The sequence below is a fragment of the Cutaneotrichosporon cavernicola genome (assembly GCF_030864355.1).
Source record: "Cutaneotrichosporon cavernicola HIS019 DNA, chromosome: 6".
NCBI lineage: Eukaryota > Fungi > Basidiomycota > Tremellomycetes > Trichosporonales > Trichosporonaceae > Cutaneotrichosporon > Cutaneotrichosporon cavernicola.
In genome coordinates, this window is record NC_083398.1 from 1,408,209 (window position 1) to 1,427,897 (window position 19,689).

Sequence of the window (19,689 nt, forward strand, 5' to 3'; positions counted from 1 at the left end):
ACCTTACCCAATCCCCCCACCAAAAACGTCCATCACTAGCCGGGGCGTCGGATCTACGGCGGATCTGTCGGCTGTCGGCCAGATCTCGAAATAGACTAAAGAGCCTGACTTGCTAACTCCAAGTCAGAATCGGCATTGAGTTGACCAAACCGCCGCTCAAGTGCCCCGCTGCCCTTTGGCAGGTCACCAGCGCCACCAGGTCCATCTCTCACCACATTCGAACCAGACAGGGCCAATGTGACAAAACAAGCAGGATCATGAACTGAGGCGCCTGACAGCAGGAGGCAGGGTGAGAATTACGCTTTGTGTGGGTCATGAATCTATGATCACGGTCATGGGGCTTGGATTTGGTCGGTATGTGTGTGAGCGCGTGCTTTCTTCAAAACGCCTCAATAGGCTTGGCAGACTGCGCAGTGCGGGGCGGTGCAAACATGTCCCAATCTGGCTGGCTGTGGGGCTCTTGGTGTGATTGGTGTCGTTGGTGGGTGATCGCCAATGCGACCATGCGGCCACAATGTCCCCTACCCTTACACACGGCGGCCACCCCGCGCGTCCACCGAGCGACGTGCATTACCCGGGTTGACACTCCGTTCGCAGAGCCAATCTCTTGCACTAACCTTGCAGGCGGGATTTTATCTTCTCATGCATACGGCCCACCACGGCCTACTAAACTATGACTAGGAAACGTCCCACGTCGCCGCGACTAGAAGACAATGAAAGCGCGGGGCGGGTGGGATTGAGCTGACCCCAACATGGACGTGCTCGAGAACCGAAGGGAAGTACACAGCTCCTACTTGAAATCCGATTCTTAAATAAGGAGACCGGCACCGGCAACAACGCCGAAGACAGCGAGAGCGACCTCCTTGGCGGGGATGGTGAGGGCGCCGGCAGCAGAGGTGGGCTTCGCCGAGGCGGCGCTCGAGACAGCGCTCGAGGCACCCGAGACAGCCGACGCGGCCTTCGACGAAGCGCTAGCGGCGGCGGACGAGGCCTTGGCAGAGCCGGACGCAGCGGCCGACTCGGCGCCCGAGGCAGCGGAGGAGGCAACGGAGGAGGCAGCCGAGGCGGCGGAGGAGGCAACAGAGGCGGCGGAGGATTCAGCAGTAGCGGCAGCCGACTCGGAAGCGGCGGCGCTCGCGGTGGTCTCGGCGCCGCTGGCGCCGGCCGCAGCAGTGCTCTGGCCGGCACAAAGGGTACCCTGGAGGGCAGTCGCCGCGGCAACCTGGTCGGGGCACTGCCTGGAGCATGTTAGCTTGAGGTCCAGTCGTCTCATGCCAGCTGATAGATACTCACGAGTTGATGCAGTCAAGCGCACCCGTCATGAACTGGGCCGAAGCGCAGATGCAGGCCAAGTCGGTGACACCCGAGCAGCCGGCAGCAGTGGCACCGGTGGTGGCGCAGGTGAGGATGCAAGGGTTGATAGTGCTGGGGTCGAGCCTAAAGGAAGGTCAGTGGCTGATCGGGATATGGTAACGCAGGTGCGTGCAAGGTACGTATTGGGCTAAGCCGATCACGGCCCAGGCCGGCACGATAGGTGCTGGCCTTCAGGGCGAGTTAAGCGGGCAGAGTTGGCTGGGGTGTGATATGTCTGGCACGTTTGTGGGTCGGGTAGAATCGAGTCCACGTATGCACTGCAGACACTCCAACTACTGCTCCCAGTTCCAGCATGATGGAAAGTATCGCATGAGCACCCAATCGAGTGGATGGCAATGCAAGGAAGGTGGATTGTGATGAGGAACGCGGGATTGGAGGGAGAGGAGGCAAGGAAGGCGAGAGACTCACTGGGCAACAGCGACCGAAGCGAGGACAGCGGCGGCGGCGAAGTACTTCATTATGATAAAGAAGGTGAGGTTTTGGGTCACGGGTAAAAGACTTGGAGGAGAGGTTGAGAGAGCAGGCGAGACTAGAGATGAGGAGAAAGAACAAACAGAGGGCAGAGGCTGGGTCGACTTTATACTACCGGGACCTGGTAGCTGGTAGCGGTAGCTGGTATCAGGCAAGGGGCGACATGGGCAACATGGGTAAGAGGATCCGCAAGGGCAAGGAAGAGCGCGCGGGGGATAGGGACTATGCAGAGACCGGCCTAAGGGTATAGGGTTGTTGCATCTGTGCATCAAGGCATGAAAGGCAAAAGACCAGAGGATCCGGGTTCAAAAGTGTCTTGCTTGCCGCTTACAACCCATGAAGGCCAAGGCCTATGGTAAGGGCTCTGAATCTACAAGGTTGATGGTGCATGGGCGACATTAGCATATGCCAGGGGCGGCCGGGCCCGGGGCCGGGGCAGGGGCGGCGGTGCGTGGGCGTTATGGACCTGCACATGGGGCCAGATGCCTCGAAGCATCTGAATCGCATGAATAGCCCAATGCCGGCCAGTCGGTCCGAGTTGCTCCCCAAACCCACTTGGCGGACTGGCGTATCGGCGTAAAGGCGATTGGACCGGCACGACCGGCGACGGCCGGTGGTCAATGTCAATATCAGGTATCAACTAGACTAGTGCTGTCTCTCTGCTCTGTTGCTCTCATGCACTCACCTTCCTTGCGCTGCGCACCCGATTGTATCGCGCAGCTTGCACCTTGTAGACAGATCTTTTAGGTACTTTGGTGCCTGGGAAGCCTCGCATTCTATCCCGCTACTGCCTAGCCACAACCCATCCTCATAGTTTCCATTTGGGGCTCGCCTCATTTCCCTTTGGCCTTTGGCATCAGAGACACCTGCAATTTACCAAGCACGTACACCAAACATTTCTCAACAGTGCGAAAGGAGACTGTACGCATTTGTGTTGCCGTCCCCGCGATTGGCGATTGCCCACTAGTATACCCCGCGTTCCAACTGGCTAGCAGGCGGGCCTAGCCGGTTCCCGCTTCCCGAAGCCCCCAAGCCACATGTCCACGTTGTATTGTGCCCTCTTGATCCTGTCCTTTCGACGAAGTTGGCTGACATCTGCCAGTGGCAGTGGCGTGTGCAAGCGGCGTGGTGCTCTGTTCTGCTTCTTCCTTCCTCAATCCTCAATCCTCAATCCTCAATCCTCAATCCTCGATCCGTGACCGCGGACGGTGAGATATTGGCCGCAATCAACGCTGCGCCCGCGCGCAGCCAGCTTCGGTTAATCGTATCCCAACCGATCAGGACTCTGTTACACCACAGACAACGCCCCTGCCATGAGTCGCATAAGCGCAGAGCCTGAGCGCTCCCGGCGTCCACCACCATTCACCCGCCTCCAGCCGATTTGGCACGAAGCGTCGATTGACACAGCGCCTGGTGTCCTGGGGCCCACGTTGGCAAACTGGGTCTGGGCCTCTGAGCCTCTGAGCTTGGCACATAAGCCGATGCGGCCGGTCGCCGGCCGGTGTGATCCGGCTATCCGGCCTGCAGCCTCAACGGCCGCGTTTGTTGAACTCAAGGAGGTGGATGAAGATCCATCCCTGAGACCTGAGGAGGCTCAGGAACGCCAAGCGCTTTGCGTCAGAGGTATTTGTCGCTGACAATGCCGAAGCAGCGGAGCAGAGGGTGCTAGGGAAAGACGAACATTTCAAGTGAGGGTTGGGCGGCATGTGGCATGGGGGATAGATGGGCATGGGAGTTTAAAGTGTGGGGCCAACCGGCTCGTTGGCACATTGTAACATGCAAGGCGCAGGGCACCAGGCAACGGGCCAAATCGACTGTGCGTGACGCTAATATTACCCTTTTACCCTTATACCCTTGCTTGTTTCGGTTCGTCCAACATTGAGATTACCTCATGTGGAGGAGGGAATAGAATCGAATGACGCTAACCACTGCACCGCCTCACTCTAATGACATTACTTGCGCAGCTAGGCACAAACGATTGCACTCTACTAAGCGCTACAAATGCCAACGCCAACGCTAACGCCGACTCTTTGTTCCACATTTCCAGTGTGGCCGAATGAGCGAGTGAGTTGATTGACAGAGCATGCCGAGCAATGGTAGAACAAGATGGCCCGTGCGCGTGTCACTGGTTCCAACCGACGTGCTCTCGGGGCGCCTATCAAGGACTAATTGGGCTGATTGGGGTAACAAGTAGCAAAAAGGAGTTTCTGGGCGTTCTCATAATAACACACTTGTTTGGTCCATTGTGACAATACCCCGTGCGCCTCTCACTCTCCCTGAATACTTGGCACTCACGATAGGTCTGGGCCGCAGATTCGCTTGGGCATGCAACACGCGTCGATGATTATCATTTCAAGGATCCTTAGTCGGGGATTCATCACCGCGCCTCATCAGCCAAACAACACTGGCATCCAATCAAGTTGAGAGCGACTGATCTTGCATCGTAAGCAATCAATCAATCCAGCATTCCTGCTCATCCCATCTCAACTCACCTATCACTCACCTCGAAATGCTAGACATGCCACAAACCAACATTTTACATCTTGGCACCTTGACTCACATCTGATCTGGCAGGCACACATACCACGCGTCTCGAGTTTGGCGAGCATAGTCGCGACGCGTCTGTCGTCCCATCTTGCAGTCACTGTGCCTGGTTGGTTGACGGTTGGGCCTTTTTTAGCCTTTCGGACAACCGGGCGGGCGGGCCAGGGACTCACAGTCCCGCCTGTCAGCATCCATCAGGCTGCAAGGCCAACACTTGGCCTTTGGTCGAGGGTCTGACTTCTACCTTTGTCCGCGTACCAAAGGCCGGATCCGCACAGCCGGCATTGCCGCAAGGCCGATGGCCGCATGATCTTCCCCCTGGTGTATGAAAACTACCACTACGTTTCGTGTATCGCTCCCCTTTGGTCTCGCCGAGCTAATCTACCTACAGTAGTTCATGTGGGCTATCAGCCAACTTTAGGCAGCGGCCGAGCAAGACCGCCCACCCTATCCACCAGATTGGCTGCGGATGACAGCTTGACACTCTGACGCTCGGATGATGGATCATCTGACAAGAGACCGTGCTACCGAAGCAAAGAATCGAAGGAACGCCATGCCACTGTTTGCACTTGACGTCTGCGGCTTCTCAAGCCACAGCCACAAACTGCGATCGCGCTCGCTACTCCAGCAATTCTGTCGGATGACCAAAGACCAAGGCAAAGAGCGCGTTTTCTCCGCCTTACGAAGCCCAGATCGATTGCATCCGGACCCGAAGTGAGTGCTTGAGTTCGGAGCCGATATATCGAGGCTCCGAGGTACACATAGGACAGGGATGGAGTGACTATCCCCTCCGCATCCTTGGATCTCTGAAATATACACAAACACCGTTCCAACGCATGGTACTCACATCGACGTCCAACACCTTCAAACATCTGACTGCCTCCCCTTGACCTGTTGGCAAAGATGGACCACCAGCAACACGCAGATACGCGGAGCCAGCAGCCAGGATCGCTCCTTCATCTATCTCCCTCCCCCTAACGAGGGGCCCGATCAGCACATGCACACCATGCACTACACCGTTGTGCTGGAGCTACATGATCAATGACCCAAGCAATGACCCAAGCAACATGCTTAAACAGATCACAGTACATCTTAGAGGGCGATCGCCCTATCTACATGATGAGGGAAAGGTTGCTCATTTTACCCAGTACTTAAGTTAACCCGTCATTTCTCACCACACCTAGAGGTGCCAAGGAGGCTAGCGGCGCGAAACGGGCTCACGGCGTGACGCAGGCTTGTAAGGGCGGCTGGGGTGGTACACGTCGCCGGCACGATACTTCTTGTTGGCAATCTCATCGCACTGATTCGTGTCGTCGAACGAAGGGCTATTCCACCTCCTACGCGTACCGATCCACATCTCGCAGGGTCCGGCGTCATTGGCAAGGATAGCCGACGCAGCGGCCTCCGAAGTGTGGGAGCGAATGGCGTCCTCCGCAGGGGACTGGCGGGAGTGCCTTATGGTCTGACCGGAGCATGAACGTGGAAGGGGTGCAACCGTGCGGCCCAGAACTGGCGCATACATGAGAGGGGTGTTCGGAAGCGGCGAGCGACTCGGGCTCGCCATCTGGAAGTTGTGAGGCTCGAACTCAGGCTGACGAGGGTAGCCTCCGTCCCAGTAGGTAAGGTTGTCAGGCTGGGCTATCCGTCAGCGACAGCAAGATGGATCGCAAACTCTGAACGAGACCACCCGAGGGGATGGCAGGAGGACCCGCCGCTGGGTTGCCGACGATGGTCACGTTGACTTGTGGTCAGCCACGCTCTAAACATGTGCCCACCCAAACATCACGGTGACCGACGCCGGTGTCAACCTGAACAGGCCCAAAGGCTTGCCACATAGAAGTGCTGCCAGCGTTAACGCTGAGATGTGTGGCCAAGGAGGCTCCGCGGGACACTCTAGGCTTGGACCTGCGACAACTGAGCTCTCTGGAGCGCTGGACTCCACCATCCGTCCGGAATCCTTCCTCTTCCGAACTCCCCGTTTTCCAAGGACTGTGGGCCCATCCCAGACCCCTCGTTCACCTCCCTTCACCAGCTCTGCTCGGGCTGATCGCGATCCTCGCGTTACACGATGCTCGGACTGATCCCGCCGATCGCGCCATTGTGTGCCCGAGTTGTCCCCGAGGAAACTTTCCCCACCCAAGGAACAAGGAAGATGGTGACGCACCCCGGAACATGCTGAGCATGCACGACGTCAACACCACCGAAACTGATGGGGATGTCGAGAGTGAATCCGGTGTTGTAGTCGCTGTAGACGGGGTGCATGGGCTGGGGTTAGCTCCAACCTGAGTCAACTAACCTGCGCGATAGCCCCACGTCCAGTGCCATGCTTCTCGTAACGGGCCTGGGCAGCTTCGGTACGCTGGAGCTCTTCCTCATGTTTCGCGCGGCGGGGGTTGTTGGTATCGTCCGCGAGGCGACGGAGGATCTGGATGTTGCGTAAGCGACAGGTAGCACGCTCGCTGCTGCACCGGGGGCCAAGTGGGCCTCGGGGGAACTTGGACTTGCTCTTGGTCTTGGTCATTACGACTCGGGGGAATGAGGTTGGCAGGCGATGTCAGAATGTTGAGCGCTGTGTATGAGTGAGAAGAGATGAGAGAAAGAAGGTGATAGAGGAAGGTGAGTTGTTGAACTAATGCAGCTCCTTTGGAGCGAGGTGAGTCAACTGCGGGAGATCGTCCTCGCGAGCTCGAGATCGCCGTATCCGTATCGATCCATATTGTCGCGAGTGAAGGGGAGGACCGAGAGGTCCATATACACCTTCTGTTTCATATCCTCCATCTCCTGCTTGCTCTTGCCCCTCACCAACAGACAACCTGCATATCTGCCCTCTCCTCTAGTCGTACAACCAAGCCTGCCGTCGCTCCTTCTGCTCAGCCTTCTTGGCGCGGAACCGGTCCTGTACTTTAGCTTTATCACCACTGGCCAGCTGCTCACCATATCCTTCTTGGTAATCTTGCGGTCCTGGTTGATCCCAGCCTCCTTGTCAGCCTTGCGCTTGCGCGCCTCGGCAGCCTTAGACTTCTCCCACCCATCCACGTCGAAGTAATGCTCGTTAAATCGCTTCTGGCGCGAGTACTCGTCGAGCGCCGCGAACGCATAGTGGGAATCAGCGCCGAGACGTCCGCTGCGCGCGGCCATCGCTGCTGACATTGCGGAGGTTGAGCTGTCGCGCTGCTCAGCCGGGAGGAGATGAGCGAGCCCTGGATCGATCTCTGGCAGCCCGCCGGCGCGGGGCGGGGCGGGGCCTGCAGGCAGTGGAGGTGGTTCGTTGGGCAGTGGTGGGGCGTCCGAAGGCGGGGCGACAGGGTTTGCCCATGTCACCTCCCCCGTGTCCGTGTTCCAGAAATAATACGCTTGGGTGAGCTTCGCAGTGAGGGCTGAGCTCACCATTATTAGCTGGTGCCCATACGGCCTGCCATGGATGCGCCTTCTCTTTCCCTTTGCCCTTCTCTTTCCCGGCTCCGTCCTCCTCGTCATCATCGTCTTCGTCGTCACTATCTCCTCCTTCGCCAAGTGAGGTGATAGGCTGCGCGTCGTCTCCAACAGAGATCGGCGGTTGCTCATTCGGGAGCGGAGGCTGCTCATCGGGAAGCGGAGGTTGTTCATCCGGCAGCGGAGGAGCCTCATCAGGGAGAGGGGGCTGCTCGTCCGGCAATGGGGGCTGCTCGTCGGGAAGAGGAGGTTGCTCGTCGGGAAGAGGAGGTTGCTCATCTGAAAAAGGAGGTGTCTCGTCTGGGAGAGGCGGCGCTGCGGCTCTCTTGCTCTTCCTCTTTGGTGCCATGGTGACTGGATGGTGGTGTCGAGTTGAATGAGTTAGTGGCAAGAATGGTCGAGATCACAACAGGGAAGTATTTGATCCCATAAGGCACGACCTCCACCCACCGCCATCCACAAAGTGTCTGTATTGCAATGTCAATCCCGCAATTAGGGACATCTGCACTACTCTTCTCTGCTCGACATGGATCAAGACCTCATCCCCGCGGGCACTACCGTACAGTGAGCATTTATGTCTCCCGTTCTTCGGACGAGCCTCTCCTTCCACTCAATCCACCGTTCTCTCCACACCTCACTTACCCCAGCGTCCCACACACGCTCGTCGGCACCCGCCGCTTGTCAATGCTCAATGACGACGACGCAGGGTGGACGTCGACCTCCACGCCGACGTGGATCAATCTCCGTTTCCCAGCCCCAATCACGGCCAGCAGGATAGCCATCACGTTCCACGGTGGCTTCGTCGCCACCTCAATCATCCTTTCTGCTAGCAAGAAGCTCGCCAAGGTGTTTCCAGAGGACGTGAACCGGCGGCAAGTGTTCCAGTGAGTTTAAGCACATGATAGCGCTGAATCGAGATTCCCAAAGACGGAGATGGAGACGTTGAAGCTCGAGATGCCGGGGAGTACGGATAACCAGGGGCGGATTACGGTTTATCGAGTCGAGGTGCTCGAATAGGGATGTGAGCAATTAGATTCTGCGGGGAGGTGGATGCTGATCTAATCGCTGTTGACGATGACGCTGACGCTGACGTTAACACGGATGTGGCTTCAAGCTGCTCAACCTATCCGCAATTGTGCTAAAACAATCTCCACGCCAATGACGGTCTGTGGTTTACGATCCTGTGGCGTGTGGACTTGCCAAGTACCCCAGGTCTAGAGCTGGCACGGTTCTGAGACTAGAGAGGCATTTTGACGCCCCACATGCAATATATCCACCCCCAAGTGACACAGGGAGGGTTATTGATCTGCTGAACAGGTTGCCACAGTGTGTCACATTTCTCCAGTTGGGTTGTCTCTGAGATGATAAGAGCCCTGTTCATTGCGTGCCCCTGGCCCTTCCCCTGGCCCGTTGCTCTGATCACGATTATTCGTTCCTCTCAGCGACTCGACTCGAGCCACGGCAGTGCTAACACTAGCACGAAAGCCTCCACTTTTGGGAGGCGCGATCCGATGGCACCACGTATCCTGCGCGAAAGCCTAAGGAATATTAGGGGACTTGTTGCATCACCTCCAGTCGGTTGACGACGCAGAGGATCGTCTACAGCTACTCCACAGGTACGACTTGACTAGAATGACTCCTTTATCTCTCTCACCTCACAACCGTCCTCCTCTGCTACTACTGCGATGGCGCGTGCAATGCTGTGCGTTCTTGGTGCTTTGTGCGTGTGCGAACTGTTGTAATGTTGCGGTTGGATATTGCAGTGTTGTTGTGGTCGCCTTTGCGTGTTGGCATACAAGCCTTACAGACAACAAGATCGTACAGTTTTTTCGGTTCACTTGCCGTTTACATGATGTTGGTATGGTGGTGGAGATAGCGTCGTCGTCGCATTCGTGATATCGTTGGTTCCTCGTTGAGGGATGGGCGCAAGATGAAGACATCGCCGCCTAGGTGACGCTGGGGAGGGTTCAGAAGTCGTCGAGGTCGGGCTTAGGAAGGTCGGACCCGGCGGGAGAGTTGTGGAAGGTTGGACCGGCGTAGTGGCTGTAGGACGCCTTGCTTGTGACCGAAGGACGGGTGGGCGCGGGTGCAGGGTTGGAGAGGACGGAGCTGGGGCCGGCGGCGATTGGAGCCGTACCCGGGGTGGTGTTCACGTTCGCGCGGTTGAGCCGGGGGAACTCGCCCACAATGGGGAGATGTATGAGGCCGTCGCGCGCCGTCACGGCAGTGCTGCGCTGGTTGTTGCGAAGAGGAGTCTGGGGAGCTCGGTGGACGTTGTACCCTGTGTGGAAGGGGATGGAGCTGTCGAAATTTGACACGGGGACAGCGGTCTTGGAGGGGCTGCCGCTACCCACAGTGGCGCCAGTCGCGGGAGTCTTGGTGGTGCTCTGCATGGTGGCGGATACACCTGACACGGGAACATCGTCCAACGACGAGCGGCGCTGCTTGTTTCCTGTCTTGGCTGGGGTCTTCGACGCACGGCGGCCGCTCCCCTTGGGGTTCTTGGATGGGGTCATTTCGTTCTGGAGCTGCTGTTGCTGCCACTGAATGTTAGACAGATGATCTTACGGGATCGACTCACGTTGAGCGCCTTGCCGCCAGCAGCAGGCAACGACGGAGAGATATCCAAGTTCTGCGCATCCTTCCTGCCGTCCTGCGCTTCGGCAAAGAACGAGGCCGGAAGAGACTGCGAGAGTGAGGACATGTCGTCCATGCCGCCCAATGCGGTGGATGAAGGCATGGCCTGGGATCCCGATCGGGCAGACTGATCGGTGTCCATACCAGACGTCTCATCGTTGAGCGGCTTACGGGCCACGGCCCTCTTGCTGCCCTCAATGGTCGATCCGGGGTCCGCAGGCCCATTCTTGGCACGGCGAAAGCGGTGGTCGCGGTCGACCTCGGAGGAAGTTGGCATGTCTTCACCGCGAGGCTCGTCGCGATTAGCAGGCTTCCGTCGGGCAGTCTGCTTGGGCATGCTTTTCTTCGCAGCCTCCATGGATGTCTTGGACAGTTGGAGCAAGCCAGGCGTCTGGCCGGAGGAAGGGACAGGCTTGGACCCGAGGAGCTCGAAGACGTCATCGTCTGCGCTGCCGTCTGGGTCTGCGCCGCCCTGGGGGTCCGAGGAGTGTACGAGGTCGGAGGGGCGATGAGGCCCACGACCCTTCTTGCGAGGGCCTTTGCGTTGCGGGTTGGATGCCCGTGCTGCTTCAGAATCGGGTGAAGGAGGCATGTGTAGGTTTGGTAGAGCGTGAATGCTGTGAGGTGTGCTAATGAGCGGTGATGAGGAGGACCGAGCTTGCTTTGTGCTGCTCGAGGTCGGGACAAAGGTGGGCGGATGTGATGGAAGAGGTGGTGGGCGAGTTGATACGCTGCAAAGCATCAGCGTTGGTGAAAAATGTTGATGTTGGAGAAGGTGTGGGTGGCGGGATGTGTGAGTTGGATGTGGATGTTGATGTTGATGATCTGGGAGGAAGGAAGGTTGATGACCAACTGACAGGACAAATTGGGACAATCAACTTGCTTCAACCTCTACGTCAGAACGACTTCAAGGGAAGGTTGTAGAAATGAAGGCCGTAAAGGCGGTGTTCAATTCGGTCGGATAACGCCAGGTTCTACCAAGTAAATCCAGAACTGAACTGGCGACAGTTGTACAGCAATGACGACGACGATGATGGCGGTGCAGTCAAGACAAGAAGAAGTGGGGGCGGCGGTAATATCATTGCGACCTTGAGACTTGGGCGCGGTTGCATGCATTATCTGGCAGTCTGTGGTGCTGTGGTAGCATCGTTGCGTTGTCACTTGGCGGTGAAACGTGATTTTCTCTTCAAATACGGACCGCACTAACGCAACCCCGGTTATCAGAGAGACTGATGCGGGCCACGTGGAAGCATAGGTTCGAATCACTCGCGCATCTCGAGTTTCTTTGTGTTTGTACGAATTATTGCACGACCTCCACTCTTCGCAACATCCATTCCTCGACACAATGGCGACCGCACCTCTGGCAGCGGGTACAGCCCCGCCAGCAGTGGTAGCCACAACAGAGCCTCAGTCTTCTGCGACAGACACCGCAGCCACCGCTTCGCGCAAGGTTGATACTCCCACCATCCTCACCACGCTTCACACTCTCCTCCGTGCGCACTGCCAGGCGCATCCCTCCCCGAACCTTCCCTACCTGCACCCGTACGCACCACTGCCCCCAGCACCATGGAAGGGCAAGGCGCGCGCCGATCTTCCTTCCGCCGAAGGGCAGCTTGAGGCTCTGCGCGCGATGCGTGACGTTGTGGATGGCGCGCGCGGAGTGTTGGGGCGACGCGACGAGGTGGATCGTGTGCGCTTGGCACGCGCCATGCGCGAAGTGTGAGAGCTGCTTGCAGGCCCGTCTGACACCAGAATCACCCACGAGTCAGCTCTCCTTCCCCTTGGGACGACGCTTGCCTCTCTACCCCCCTGTGCACCCACGCTGGATGCTGTTGTGCCGCTTCCTCCAGCCGAGCTCCTGTCCGTCCTCGGCAAGCGACTCGGCTTGCAAGTGTTCGCTGAGGATAGCCAGTTCGGCCTGTTGCGGACGTCGTTGACCCTCGCGGGGTCAAGATTCGTTGTTGACGTCGACCTCGAGATGGACGCGGCCGAGGGCGACCAGACCGAGCCCCCAACTGCGGTGGGCACGCCTGCCGGGGCAAACGCTTTCGGCATGTCGCTCACGCCGCTCACTCACGCGTTCCCCACTACACCGACGCCGGCGAAGGTGCCACCAACAGACGAACGCGGCAAGGTGCGCCTCGCCAAGCTCACCGCGTCGCACGTTACGCCGGCGGGCGAAGCGGGCCGGAGCGACTGGATCGCGCAGGTCCTGCGCACTTTGCTGGAGGAGCATCTCGCATGCCACAATTCACATGAGGAGCGAAACAAGGACGTATGTTACGCGGCGTGTGCGGCAGTCGAGAGCGCGCTTGCCGAGCTCAAGGCAATCGACGAGTTGGCCGAAGCTGCCAAGGGCAACGATGCCGACCTCTTCCAAGATCTAGAGACTCTGGCGGCTGGCGTCGCGCGCAAGGCTGAGGACGGCTCGGCGACACGTCTCTACCCTGACACCAAGGCCAGTATCTATCCCTCCTTTCGCCTTCTGCCAGGCGAACCCAGTCGTGCGAACCCGGCCTTCCGCTTCCGCCCAATGGGTCGCGGCGAGAACGTGCCGCCTCCCCCCCAGGATGACGGGATGGCGGTTGACGTCGAGCCCATGTGTCGTGGCGCGTGGCTGGTCGAGCTCATCGACGACAACCCGGGCCACACAGCCGGCGGGCGTGGTCTGGTCGTCCGTCGGCCCTGGCTTCTCCCAGAGAAGACTGAGCAGGAGGGGCAGGACGGCGTTGCTGTAGCCTCCCTCGCGAGTGGAATCAAGATCGAGGGTCTCCTATACCAAGCGGCGCTCGAGGAGCAGCGTAACGCGGCGCCTGCTCTCCCGCTGTTCCCGTACGCTACTGTGTTCACCCACAAGCCTGGGGGTATGGACCAGTACTGGTCGCTCGCAGAGCCTGGCCCTGACGGGTACATCGTTGGCCGCGTCGGTCTCCCAACTTCGTGGCACGAGTTTGGGCGCCTTGCAACTGCGCTGCGTGCCCAGGTCGTCCTTAATGCGGTGTTCACGAGCGCATTCGACCCAACCAACGCGAGCGATATTGGTGTCAACGGTGCGAATGGGGAAGGTGCAGAGGACGACGGCGACATCGACCTGACAGATCTCGACAAGCCGCCCTCGGCTCTCCCACTCACGGCGACACTCCACGTCCGCAGCGTGTGCGTCACATACCCCTTTCCATCGCCTGTCGCTGAGCCGCCGACCGTCACGCTGGAGCTGCGGCCCACGCATGAGCTTCCATACATCACGGCCTGCTGGAATGCTGAGCCCACTCTCAGCCCAGAGGATAGCGCGAAGATGGACGCCGCGACCAAGACGGGGCTGGAGGACGTTGACGCTGTGCAGATCCTTGCGCGCATCCTCGCAGCTCTGTGATGCAGTGCATGTTGATTCGCCCGAAGCATGATCCTGATTAGATGCGTTACTCACATGTTTTCCTGTTCGCAACACTCGTGCACTTGCACATCTACCGACCCCTGACACTCCGCGGCCGCTCACACATGCTAATTCAGACTATCCGCTCGCCATCACAATGGGCAGCATGAATACCTCCGATTGATCCGGCCACGAGGCCATCAGGCCGGGCCTCCTCTCGGCCATGCTTCTTGGACCCCTTCGCGACTCACACCCCGTTCTTATTGTTCCCACCGTCGGCGACGCCACCCGGCCACCCCACTCCTCCGCACTATCACATTCACAACCCCAAAATCCACAGCCCCAAACATCCACCATCGTCTCAATCGCTCTCACCCGTCCTATCAACAACCTTAATTCCAACCCGCAGCCCTTTCGTCACCTGGCCGAACATCAAGGCCACATCCCCTCTGCACTGGCGCGCTGTGGGTGCGGTTACAACCAAACCTTCAAGCTTCCAACCCTCTCTCCCGCTCAAGACGCCATAGCCATGGATCCCCCACTTGTCATTTCTCGCGTGTGCCAAGGAGACTTTTATGAGTTCAACAAGGATGGTGAGGTCTGGTGGCAACGCTTGCTGAACTGCGCAGAGCCGTGCCGTCCCATCACGCTGTACTTTGGCGAAGTGTTGTGTTATTACTGCGACAAAGATTGTCGTCAGGAAGTCGAGGACATCACGAGCAAACCGCAAACGGCCGATGAGGCAGACGCGTGAGAATAGTCATGACGGACATTGTTGTAATCAGTGTGTTCAATCATAAATGTAGGGCAGTAGCAGTCGCATAGTACAGAGCTATACAACAGATACTTAGTCGAAGAGACCGAAGCCCATGTCGTCGTCCGACTCGTCCTCGGGCTCGGCGGCCTTCTCCTCGGCGGCGGCAGCCGGGGCGTCGCCACCGGTAGCGGCGGGGCCGGCGGCGGCAGCGAACGCCTCGGGGTTGGCGAGGTACTCCTTGACCTGTTATTGTCAGCGACAGTTCTCTGCGCACAGAACAAGATATCAGAGTGTGAATAAAAGTCTGCCTTGCTACCCGCGATGAAGCCAGGCCTTGCTAAGCAATCTCTAGTGGAATAATTTACAACATCATGCAAGGAAGATTGGAACCGTAGACTCACCTTGTCGGCCATCTCGAAGTCGACGTCGGTGGCAATGGCAATCGCAAGAAGGTTCTTGTACGAGTTGACGACCGAGTGCATGATCGAGGCAATGGTGGGGATGCCGGAGGCGAGCGAGAGCGCGGCAATGGTCTTGACACCCGAGGTGAAGAGGTCGAGGAGGTACGACTCCTCAATGTCGAGGATCTCGGGGGCGAAGACAGCGCCGTCGTCGTAGATCTGGATCACGACCATACCGTAGGTGAACGGCGAGACGTTGAGCATGTTAAGAAGGGTGGCCTCCGAAGTTCCGACCTTGCTGCCAGCCTGGACGACCTGAACGTCCGAGACAATCTCAATGGTACCACGGGCAATCTTGGTCGGGATACCGAGAGCCTGGAAGAACGAGGTCTTACCGGGCTCCATGCCGGTGTTGCCGGCGGGGACGTAGACATCGACGGGGGCGATGGCACCGGCACGGGCGGGAGCGGCGACACGGTTCGAGACGATGAGCTCACGGATCTCCTTGAGGTCGCCGTCGGTGAAGACGAAGCCAACGTTGCCCTTGACGAAGGGGAGGACCTTCTCGTACTGGGGGAACTCGGCGAGGACGGTGCGGAGAGCACGGCGAACCATGGTGTTCTTGCCCATGAGGACCACACCCTTGCCGCGGAGCGACTGACGGATCATGTGGCACTGCTGCGACGAGACGTTGTCAATGTTGACGATGAAGAGCGAGGCTGGAGGTCAGTCGCCATCTTGCCAACTGCGACTCACGGTACTTGTCCATGAGGTCACGGAGCTTGGTGAACCAGACCTCCTTCTCAGCGCGAGTGCCGCCCATTTTGATTGTTCTTGTTGTTGGTGGGGTTGGTGACGAAGAGTCGTAGAGTGTCTCCCAAGTGGAACTCCTTGATGAGCCAGAAGGGTGGAAGTTTAAAGACGAGTGGATGAAGACAAGACAAGAGTTGCTTCATGCGACGAAAACCACCACACCCGCACCCACACGCTCGGCCATCCCCTCCCTCCGCCCAGCAGGGTGCACGGCGGACTTGGCCAAAATTGGGGCAGCGGTTTTTCGTCAGGCTTCACCCAACGGCGTTATGGCCGAATCTCCCGATCCCGCCGGGGTGGCACTTCTGCCTCCGCTAGTCACGTTGCTCTGATTTCGGTGCAAAGGCAAGACAGCAAGCAAGGAAGGTACAACCCGCACCGAGGTCACGATCGCAAGCCACCGCGCTTCTCCGGCCCATCGACCGCGTCTACACCAGGACGCCAACGCGCCGCGCATTACGACGAAGTCGACGACCGAGACAGCCCGCATGACCGGGCAGTCATGCTCGTCCCCCTCGTCCTGCGCAACATTGTCCTCCCATACCTGCGATCCGGGAGTCACGCGGGCGTAGCCGCTGCGCAACAACGGCGGCAGGCCGCGACCTCGGCAGTGGCTGCTGCAGCGCATGCACATGCGCGCGTCGAGGCGGTGGAGCGCGATGATGTGCGCTGGGAGCCATTCTGCGTCGGCCCACGGGTCCAGCAGGTGATCCCTGTCCATCGGCGGCCTCCAAACAAACCGCCGAGCGAGCCGCCAAGTCGGGCTGTACCACTGCCCCAAGCTGAGGCGCCCCAACCGGCGTCTAAACCAGAGCCGGAACAACCAGAGCAACCACGGGAACAGGAGGGGAGCAGGAGATCCCAGGCAGGCGGAGGTGCGTGTGTGCACTTGCACATCTGATGGCAGAACCACATCCTACTTCCAAACCGCCGTCGTCTTCACTCACCTCAACGTCCACATCGACACAGAAGGCCAAGACCAAACGTCGACCGCTGCCTCCCCGCAAGCCGACCGATGTCGATCTCTCACGGGTGCACATTAGGCACCGCGCAATAGTGATGCCTGTGCCGCTTCGAAAGCTGCTCGACGCGAAGCTGTTCCGTGCGGCCGTGTTCAGCCTGCTTGAGACGCCTGAGTGGATGGGCGACGAGGAGCTGGTGCTGGCTGTGGTAGACCGACTAGAAGACAAGGGCGCGCTTCAGCTGGCCCACCGACTACGGCGGACGTTGGAGAGAGGTGCTGCCGCCGGCACGGACGGGCGCGTGCGGCTCTGGAGCGACCCGGTGCCCAAGAACCGTCCGAGAGCACCGCCCGACAACCGCGTCCCTCTCGTTCCGCGTCGTGCTTACCCCGAGCCAACGGAGCAGGGACGTCGGACCCACCACTGGAACCTCCTCCTGACCCAGTGGCTGACTGTGCGACATTCCATCCCGTACGCGTCCCCGTTCCCCCGCCAAAGGCCGGACGGACACACGCCGGCACCAGCACGCCTTCGTCGTCTCCGCGACGTGTTGCACACGATCGACAGGTTGCGTGCAACTCGCGGCTTTGTCCCGGACCGCGTCACAGCCAACATTGTACTCAAGGCGTACCTCTCCTGCCTTGCCCGAGGGACAGTAGGCGAGGGCCGTGACGCGCACCCACTTCCTTTTCGGGCTGGGCTGAGGTCTGAAGACCTCCGTGAGGTGTTCCGCCTCATCGCGGCGAGTATCGAGGAGGGGCTTGACAAAGGCCTGGTGGTGCACGACGAGGATGAGGGCAAAGGCAAGAGGAAGAACAAGGGCAAGGTGCCCTTGGCCGACCTTGATATCCTCGAGAAGTTTGACGCGCACGTATCGTACGAGGCCCATGTGCAGCCATTTACTCGGATGATGGGGCGCGCGATGGCACGTGTCGGGGACCACCGGGGCCGCGCCGCGTTAGAGAAGTGGGGCGAGACTATGCGCGAGCGTATCTACAAGCTCCAGGAGTGTGAGGAGGCCGCTGGCAAAGCGGTGGGCTCGAAGGAGGCGAAGAGGAAGGGGGAGGAATAGAAGCATAGCCTCATAGCAGCATCTCATTTAGCATTGTCATTGTTTGCATGCATGATTGGACGTTACGTTGGGTTGCAATGCCTGTGGGAGTTGCAAAGGGGAAAGGGTGGACAGCGTATGTGGGACATGCAACCTTTCTCTGCATCCACTGCACGATAACTTGGCAGATCTGGATCAAGAGCCAACATTTTGCTCTACAGTGGCAGGACCTGACCAACAGGCTAGTCCGATCTGTCAAGCTACCAGTTCGTCCTTGAGGCTTGAACAGGTTTTGGTTTCCGCTTAACTAGTCACTAGCCCATGACCGCCCGCTGACTGACACTATCAGTCCAAGGCTTGCGGCAACGCTCTATCCTTGCCCATCGATCCTCAGAACAGATATGTACATGACGACTGCTATGATGCTCCAGCTACCTCAAGCCGACCTCGCCCTCAATCCACCAGTTATCTGCCTCCCAACCCTCACTCACGACGCGGAGGTACTTACCCGCCTCATCTCCTAAAGCGAACCCCTCGCTCCGGCCTGCAGCTTGGACGAGGGCGCGCAGTTCGCCCTCGACGAACAAGTGATAGTAGCGGTGATACACCTTGTCCTCTGGCTCTTGAGGTTCTTCAGGCTGGTCCGGGGACTTGTCTTCCGCAGCCTCGACCCCTCTCCTCCCCTTGGCCCGCTTCGTCTTGCCCGGACCAGGCTTGACGACCCACGGCACCATCACGTCCTGTACGACCTCCCCACCGGCCCTCGATCCCATCTTCCGTCGGCTCTCGGGTCCCTGCTCCCAGGCCCAGACGTAGATGAAGAAGCGTGCCGGCTCTTCGGCGGCCCGCAGAGAACGCAACAGCGCCTGGACTGCGCGTTCCCGCCGCTCGGGAGTCGAGAGGTGGTGGATGGCCGCCACGCTAATGGCAAAGTCGAACAAGCCTGCGCGGAAGGGAACATGGCAAATGTCGGCGCGTACGCACCCCACCCCTCCCATGGTGGCTGCGATGCTCAACAGGCCCTGCGACCTGTCGAGGGCTAGGGCTGTGCATCCCGCCGCCGAGATGGAGGGAAGATACTTGCCATTCCCTGCGCCTGTGTCGAGACCGAACGAGCCGGGAGGGAGAGACGCAAGGAACGTGTTGATTAAAGGCCACGGCTGGTGTCAATGACGTGTGGAGGGGCAGAGGATAAGGAAGAGCGAGGATGCCAAACTCGAACTGGGCGCTTTCACTTGACATAGCCCAACGACGCCATGACATGCCACAGGCGGGAGCAGGAGACACGTTTGTCCGCTGTCGGTGGCACTTTGCTTGGTTCTGGCAATCCCAAGTCCAGACCCTGGACCACAATATGTTGTCAGAGTGCTTGTTTGCTTTGTTGAGGCAACATCCAACGTGTGTAACAGATTGCTCCCTGTCCGACTGGTGGCTTGGCTCACCTTGTACCGTGTCCGTGAGAAATGTGGCGCAATCGCTTCGTACACGCCATGCACCGAATCCTCCTCATACTGCGCAGCATCGAAACCGAGCGTTGCAGGCGTCGGAACAGGTTTTGACATGGTCATTCGTGTTGGGGGAGTTGGTTCACGTCGGGTGGATGAGATGGAATGTGTGGTGTGGTGACGGTTATCGGGATCACGATTGTAGACGTTGTGATGCGTCGGGTCTCAGTGATCAGTGGCCAAGTTGTTTGATACGTCACGGACGCGGACTGACGGCCGTTTGTTTGTGTCCAGACTTTGTGGTTTGTGGATGGAGAATCCAATTGCCCGTTCGCCTTATCAGCGGGAGTAAAAATCCGCCGACCTCCACCATTCGTAACTCGTGCGCGGGTGGTGATCGCTGCAATTCAACACGATCGATGAGATCGA

At 58.7% G+C, this 19,689-nt stretch overlaps 9 protein-coding genes across 9 annotated transcripts; 3 read left to right on the top strand and 6 right to left on the bottom strand.

The window, feature by feature from the left end:
- Nucleotides 1–808: 808 nt before the first annotated feature.
- On the bottom strand, nucleotides 809–1,832 carry CcaverHIS019_0605470 (uncharacterized protein; the record flags this gene model as incomplete). The annotated part of the gene is made up of 3 exons (XM_060603017.1): nucleotides 809–1,238; nucleotides 1,294–1,437; nucleotides 1,783–1,832. The coding sequence occupies 3 exons, from the start codon at nucleotides 1,830–1,832 to the stop codon at nucleotides 809–811; spliced, it is 624 nt and encodes a 207-aa protein (XP_060459353.1).
- A 3,755-nt stretch (nucleotides 1,833–5,587) lies between these two features.
- CcaverHIS019_0605480 (uncharacterized protein) lies at nucleotides 5,588–6,910 on the bottom strand (the record flags this gene model as incomplete). The annotated part of the gene is made up of 5 exons (XM_060603018.1): nucleotides 5,588–6,027; nucleotides 6,062–6,130; nucleotides 6,176–6,231; nucleotides 6,554–6,654; nucleotides 6,686–6,910. 5 exons carry the CDS (start codon nucleotides 6,908–6,910, stop codon nucleotides 5,588–5,590), a joined length of 891 nt encoding a protein of 296 aa, XP_060459354.1.
- A 312-nt stretch (nucleotides 6,911–7,222) lies between these two features.
- Nucleotides 7,223–8,170, bottom strand: CcaverHIS019_0605490 (uncharacterized protein; the record flags this gene model as incomplete). Its single annotated transcript, XM_060603019.1, has 3 exons — nucleotides 7,223–7,285; nucleotides 7,324–7,742; nucleotides 7,777–8,170. 3 exons carry the CDS (start codon nucleotides 8,168–8,170, stop codon nucleotides 7,223–7,225), a joined length of 876 nt encoding a protein of 291 aa, XP_060459355.1.
- A 177-nt stretch (nucleotides 8,171–8,347) lies between these two features.
- On the top strand, nucleotides 8,348–8,838 carry CcaverHIS019_0605500 (uncharacterized protein; the record flags this gene model as incomplete). Its single annotated transcript, XM_060603020.1, has 3 exons — nucleotides 8,348–8,385; nucleotides 8,469–8,705; nucleotides 8,739–8,838. The coding sequence occupies 3 exons, from the start codon at nucleotides 8,348–8,350 to the stop codon at nucleotides 8,836–8,838; spliced, it is 375 nt and encodes a 124-aa protein (XP_060459356.1).
- Nucleotides 8,839–9,788: 950 nt separating this feature from the next.
- Nucleotides 9,789–11,050, bottom strand: CcaverHIS019_0605510 (uncharacterized protein; the record flags this gene model as incomplete). The annotated part of the gene is made up of 2 exons (XM_060603021.1): nucleotides 9,789–10,364; nucleotides 10,403–11,050. The coding sequence occupies 2 exons, from the start codon at nucleotides 11,048–11,050 to the stop codon at nucleotides 9,789–9,791; spliced, it is 1,224 nt and encodes a 407-aa protein (XP_060459357.1).
- A 753-nt stretch (nucleotides 11,051–11,803) lies between these two features.
- On the top strand, nucleotides 11,804–13,831 carry CcaverHIS019_0605520 (uncharacterized protein; the record flags this gene model as incomplete). The annotated part of the gene is made up of 2 exons (XM_060603023.1): nucleotides 11,804–12,177; nucleotides 12,211–13,831. 2 exons carry the CDS (start codon nucleotides 11,804–11,806, stop codon nucleotides 13,829–13,831), a joined length of 1,995 nt encoding a protein of 664 aa, XP_060459358.1.
- Nucleotides 13,832–14,678: 847 nt separating this feature from the next.
- RPP0 (uncharacterized protein) lies at nucleotides 14,679–15,812 on the bottom strand (the record flags this gene model as incomplete). Its single annotated transcript, XM_060603024.1, has 3 exons — nucleotides 14,679–14,831; nucleotides 14,990–15,708; nucleotides 15,746–15,812. 3 exons carry the CDS (start codon nucleotides 15,810–15,812, stop codon nucleotides 14,679–14,681), a joined length of 939 nt encoding a protein of 312 aa, XP_060459359.1.
- Nucleotides 15,813–16,304: 492 nt separating this feature from the next.
- Nucleotides 16,305–17,836, top strand: CcaverHIS019_0605540 (uncharacterized protein; the record flags this gene model as incomplete). The annotated part of the gene is made up of 2 exons (XM_060603025.1): nucleotides 16,305–16,677; nucleotides 16,710–17,836. 2 exons carry the CDS (start codon nucleotides 16,305–16,307, stop codon nucleotides 17,834–17,836), a joined length of 1,500 nt encoding a protein of 499 aa, XP_060459360.1.
- A 410-nt stretch (nucleotides 17,837–18,246) lies between these two features.
- TRM9 (uncharacterized protein) lies at nucleotides 18,247–19,383 on the bottom strand (the record flags this gene model as incomplete). The annotated part of the gene is made up of 2 exons (XM_060603026.1): nucleotides 18,247–18,975; nucleotides 19,258–19,383. The coding sequence occupies 2 exons, from the start codon at nucleotides 19,381–19,383 to the stop codon at nucleotides 18,247–18,249; spliced, it is 855 nt and encodes a 284-aa protein (XP_060459361.1).
- Between the last annotated feature and the right edge of the window lie 306 nt (nucleotides 19,384–19,689).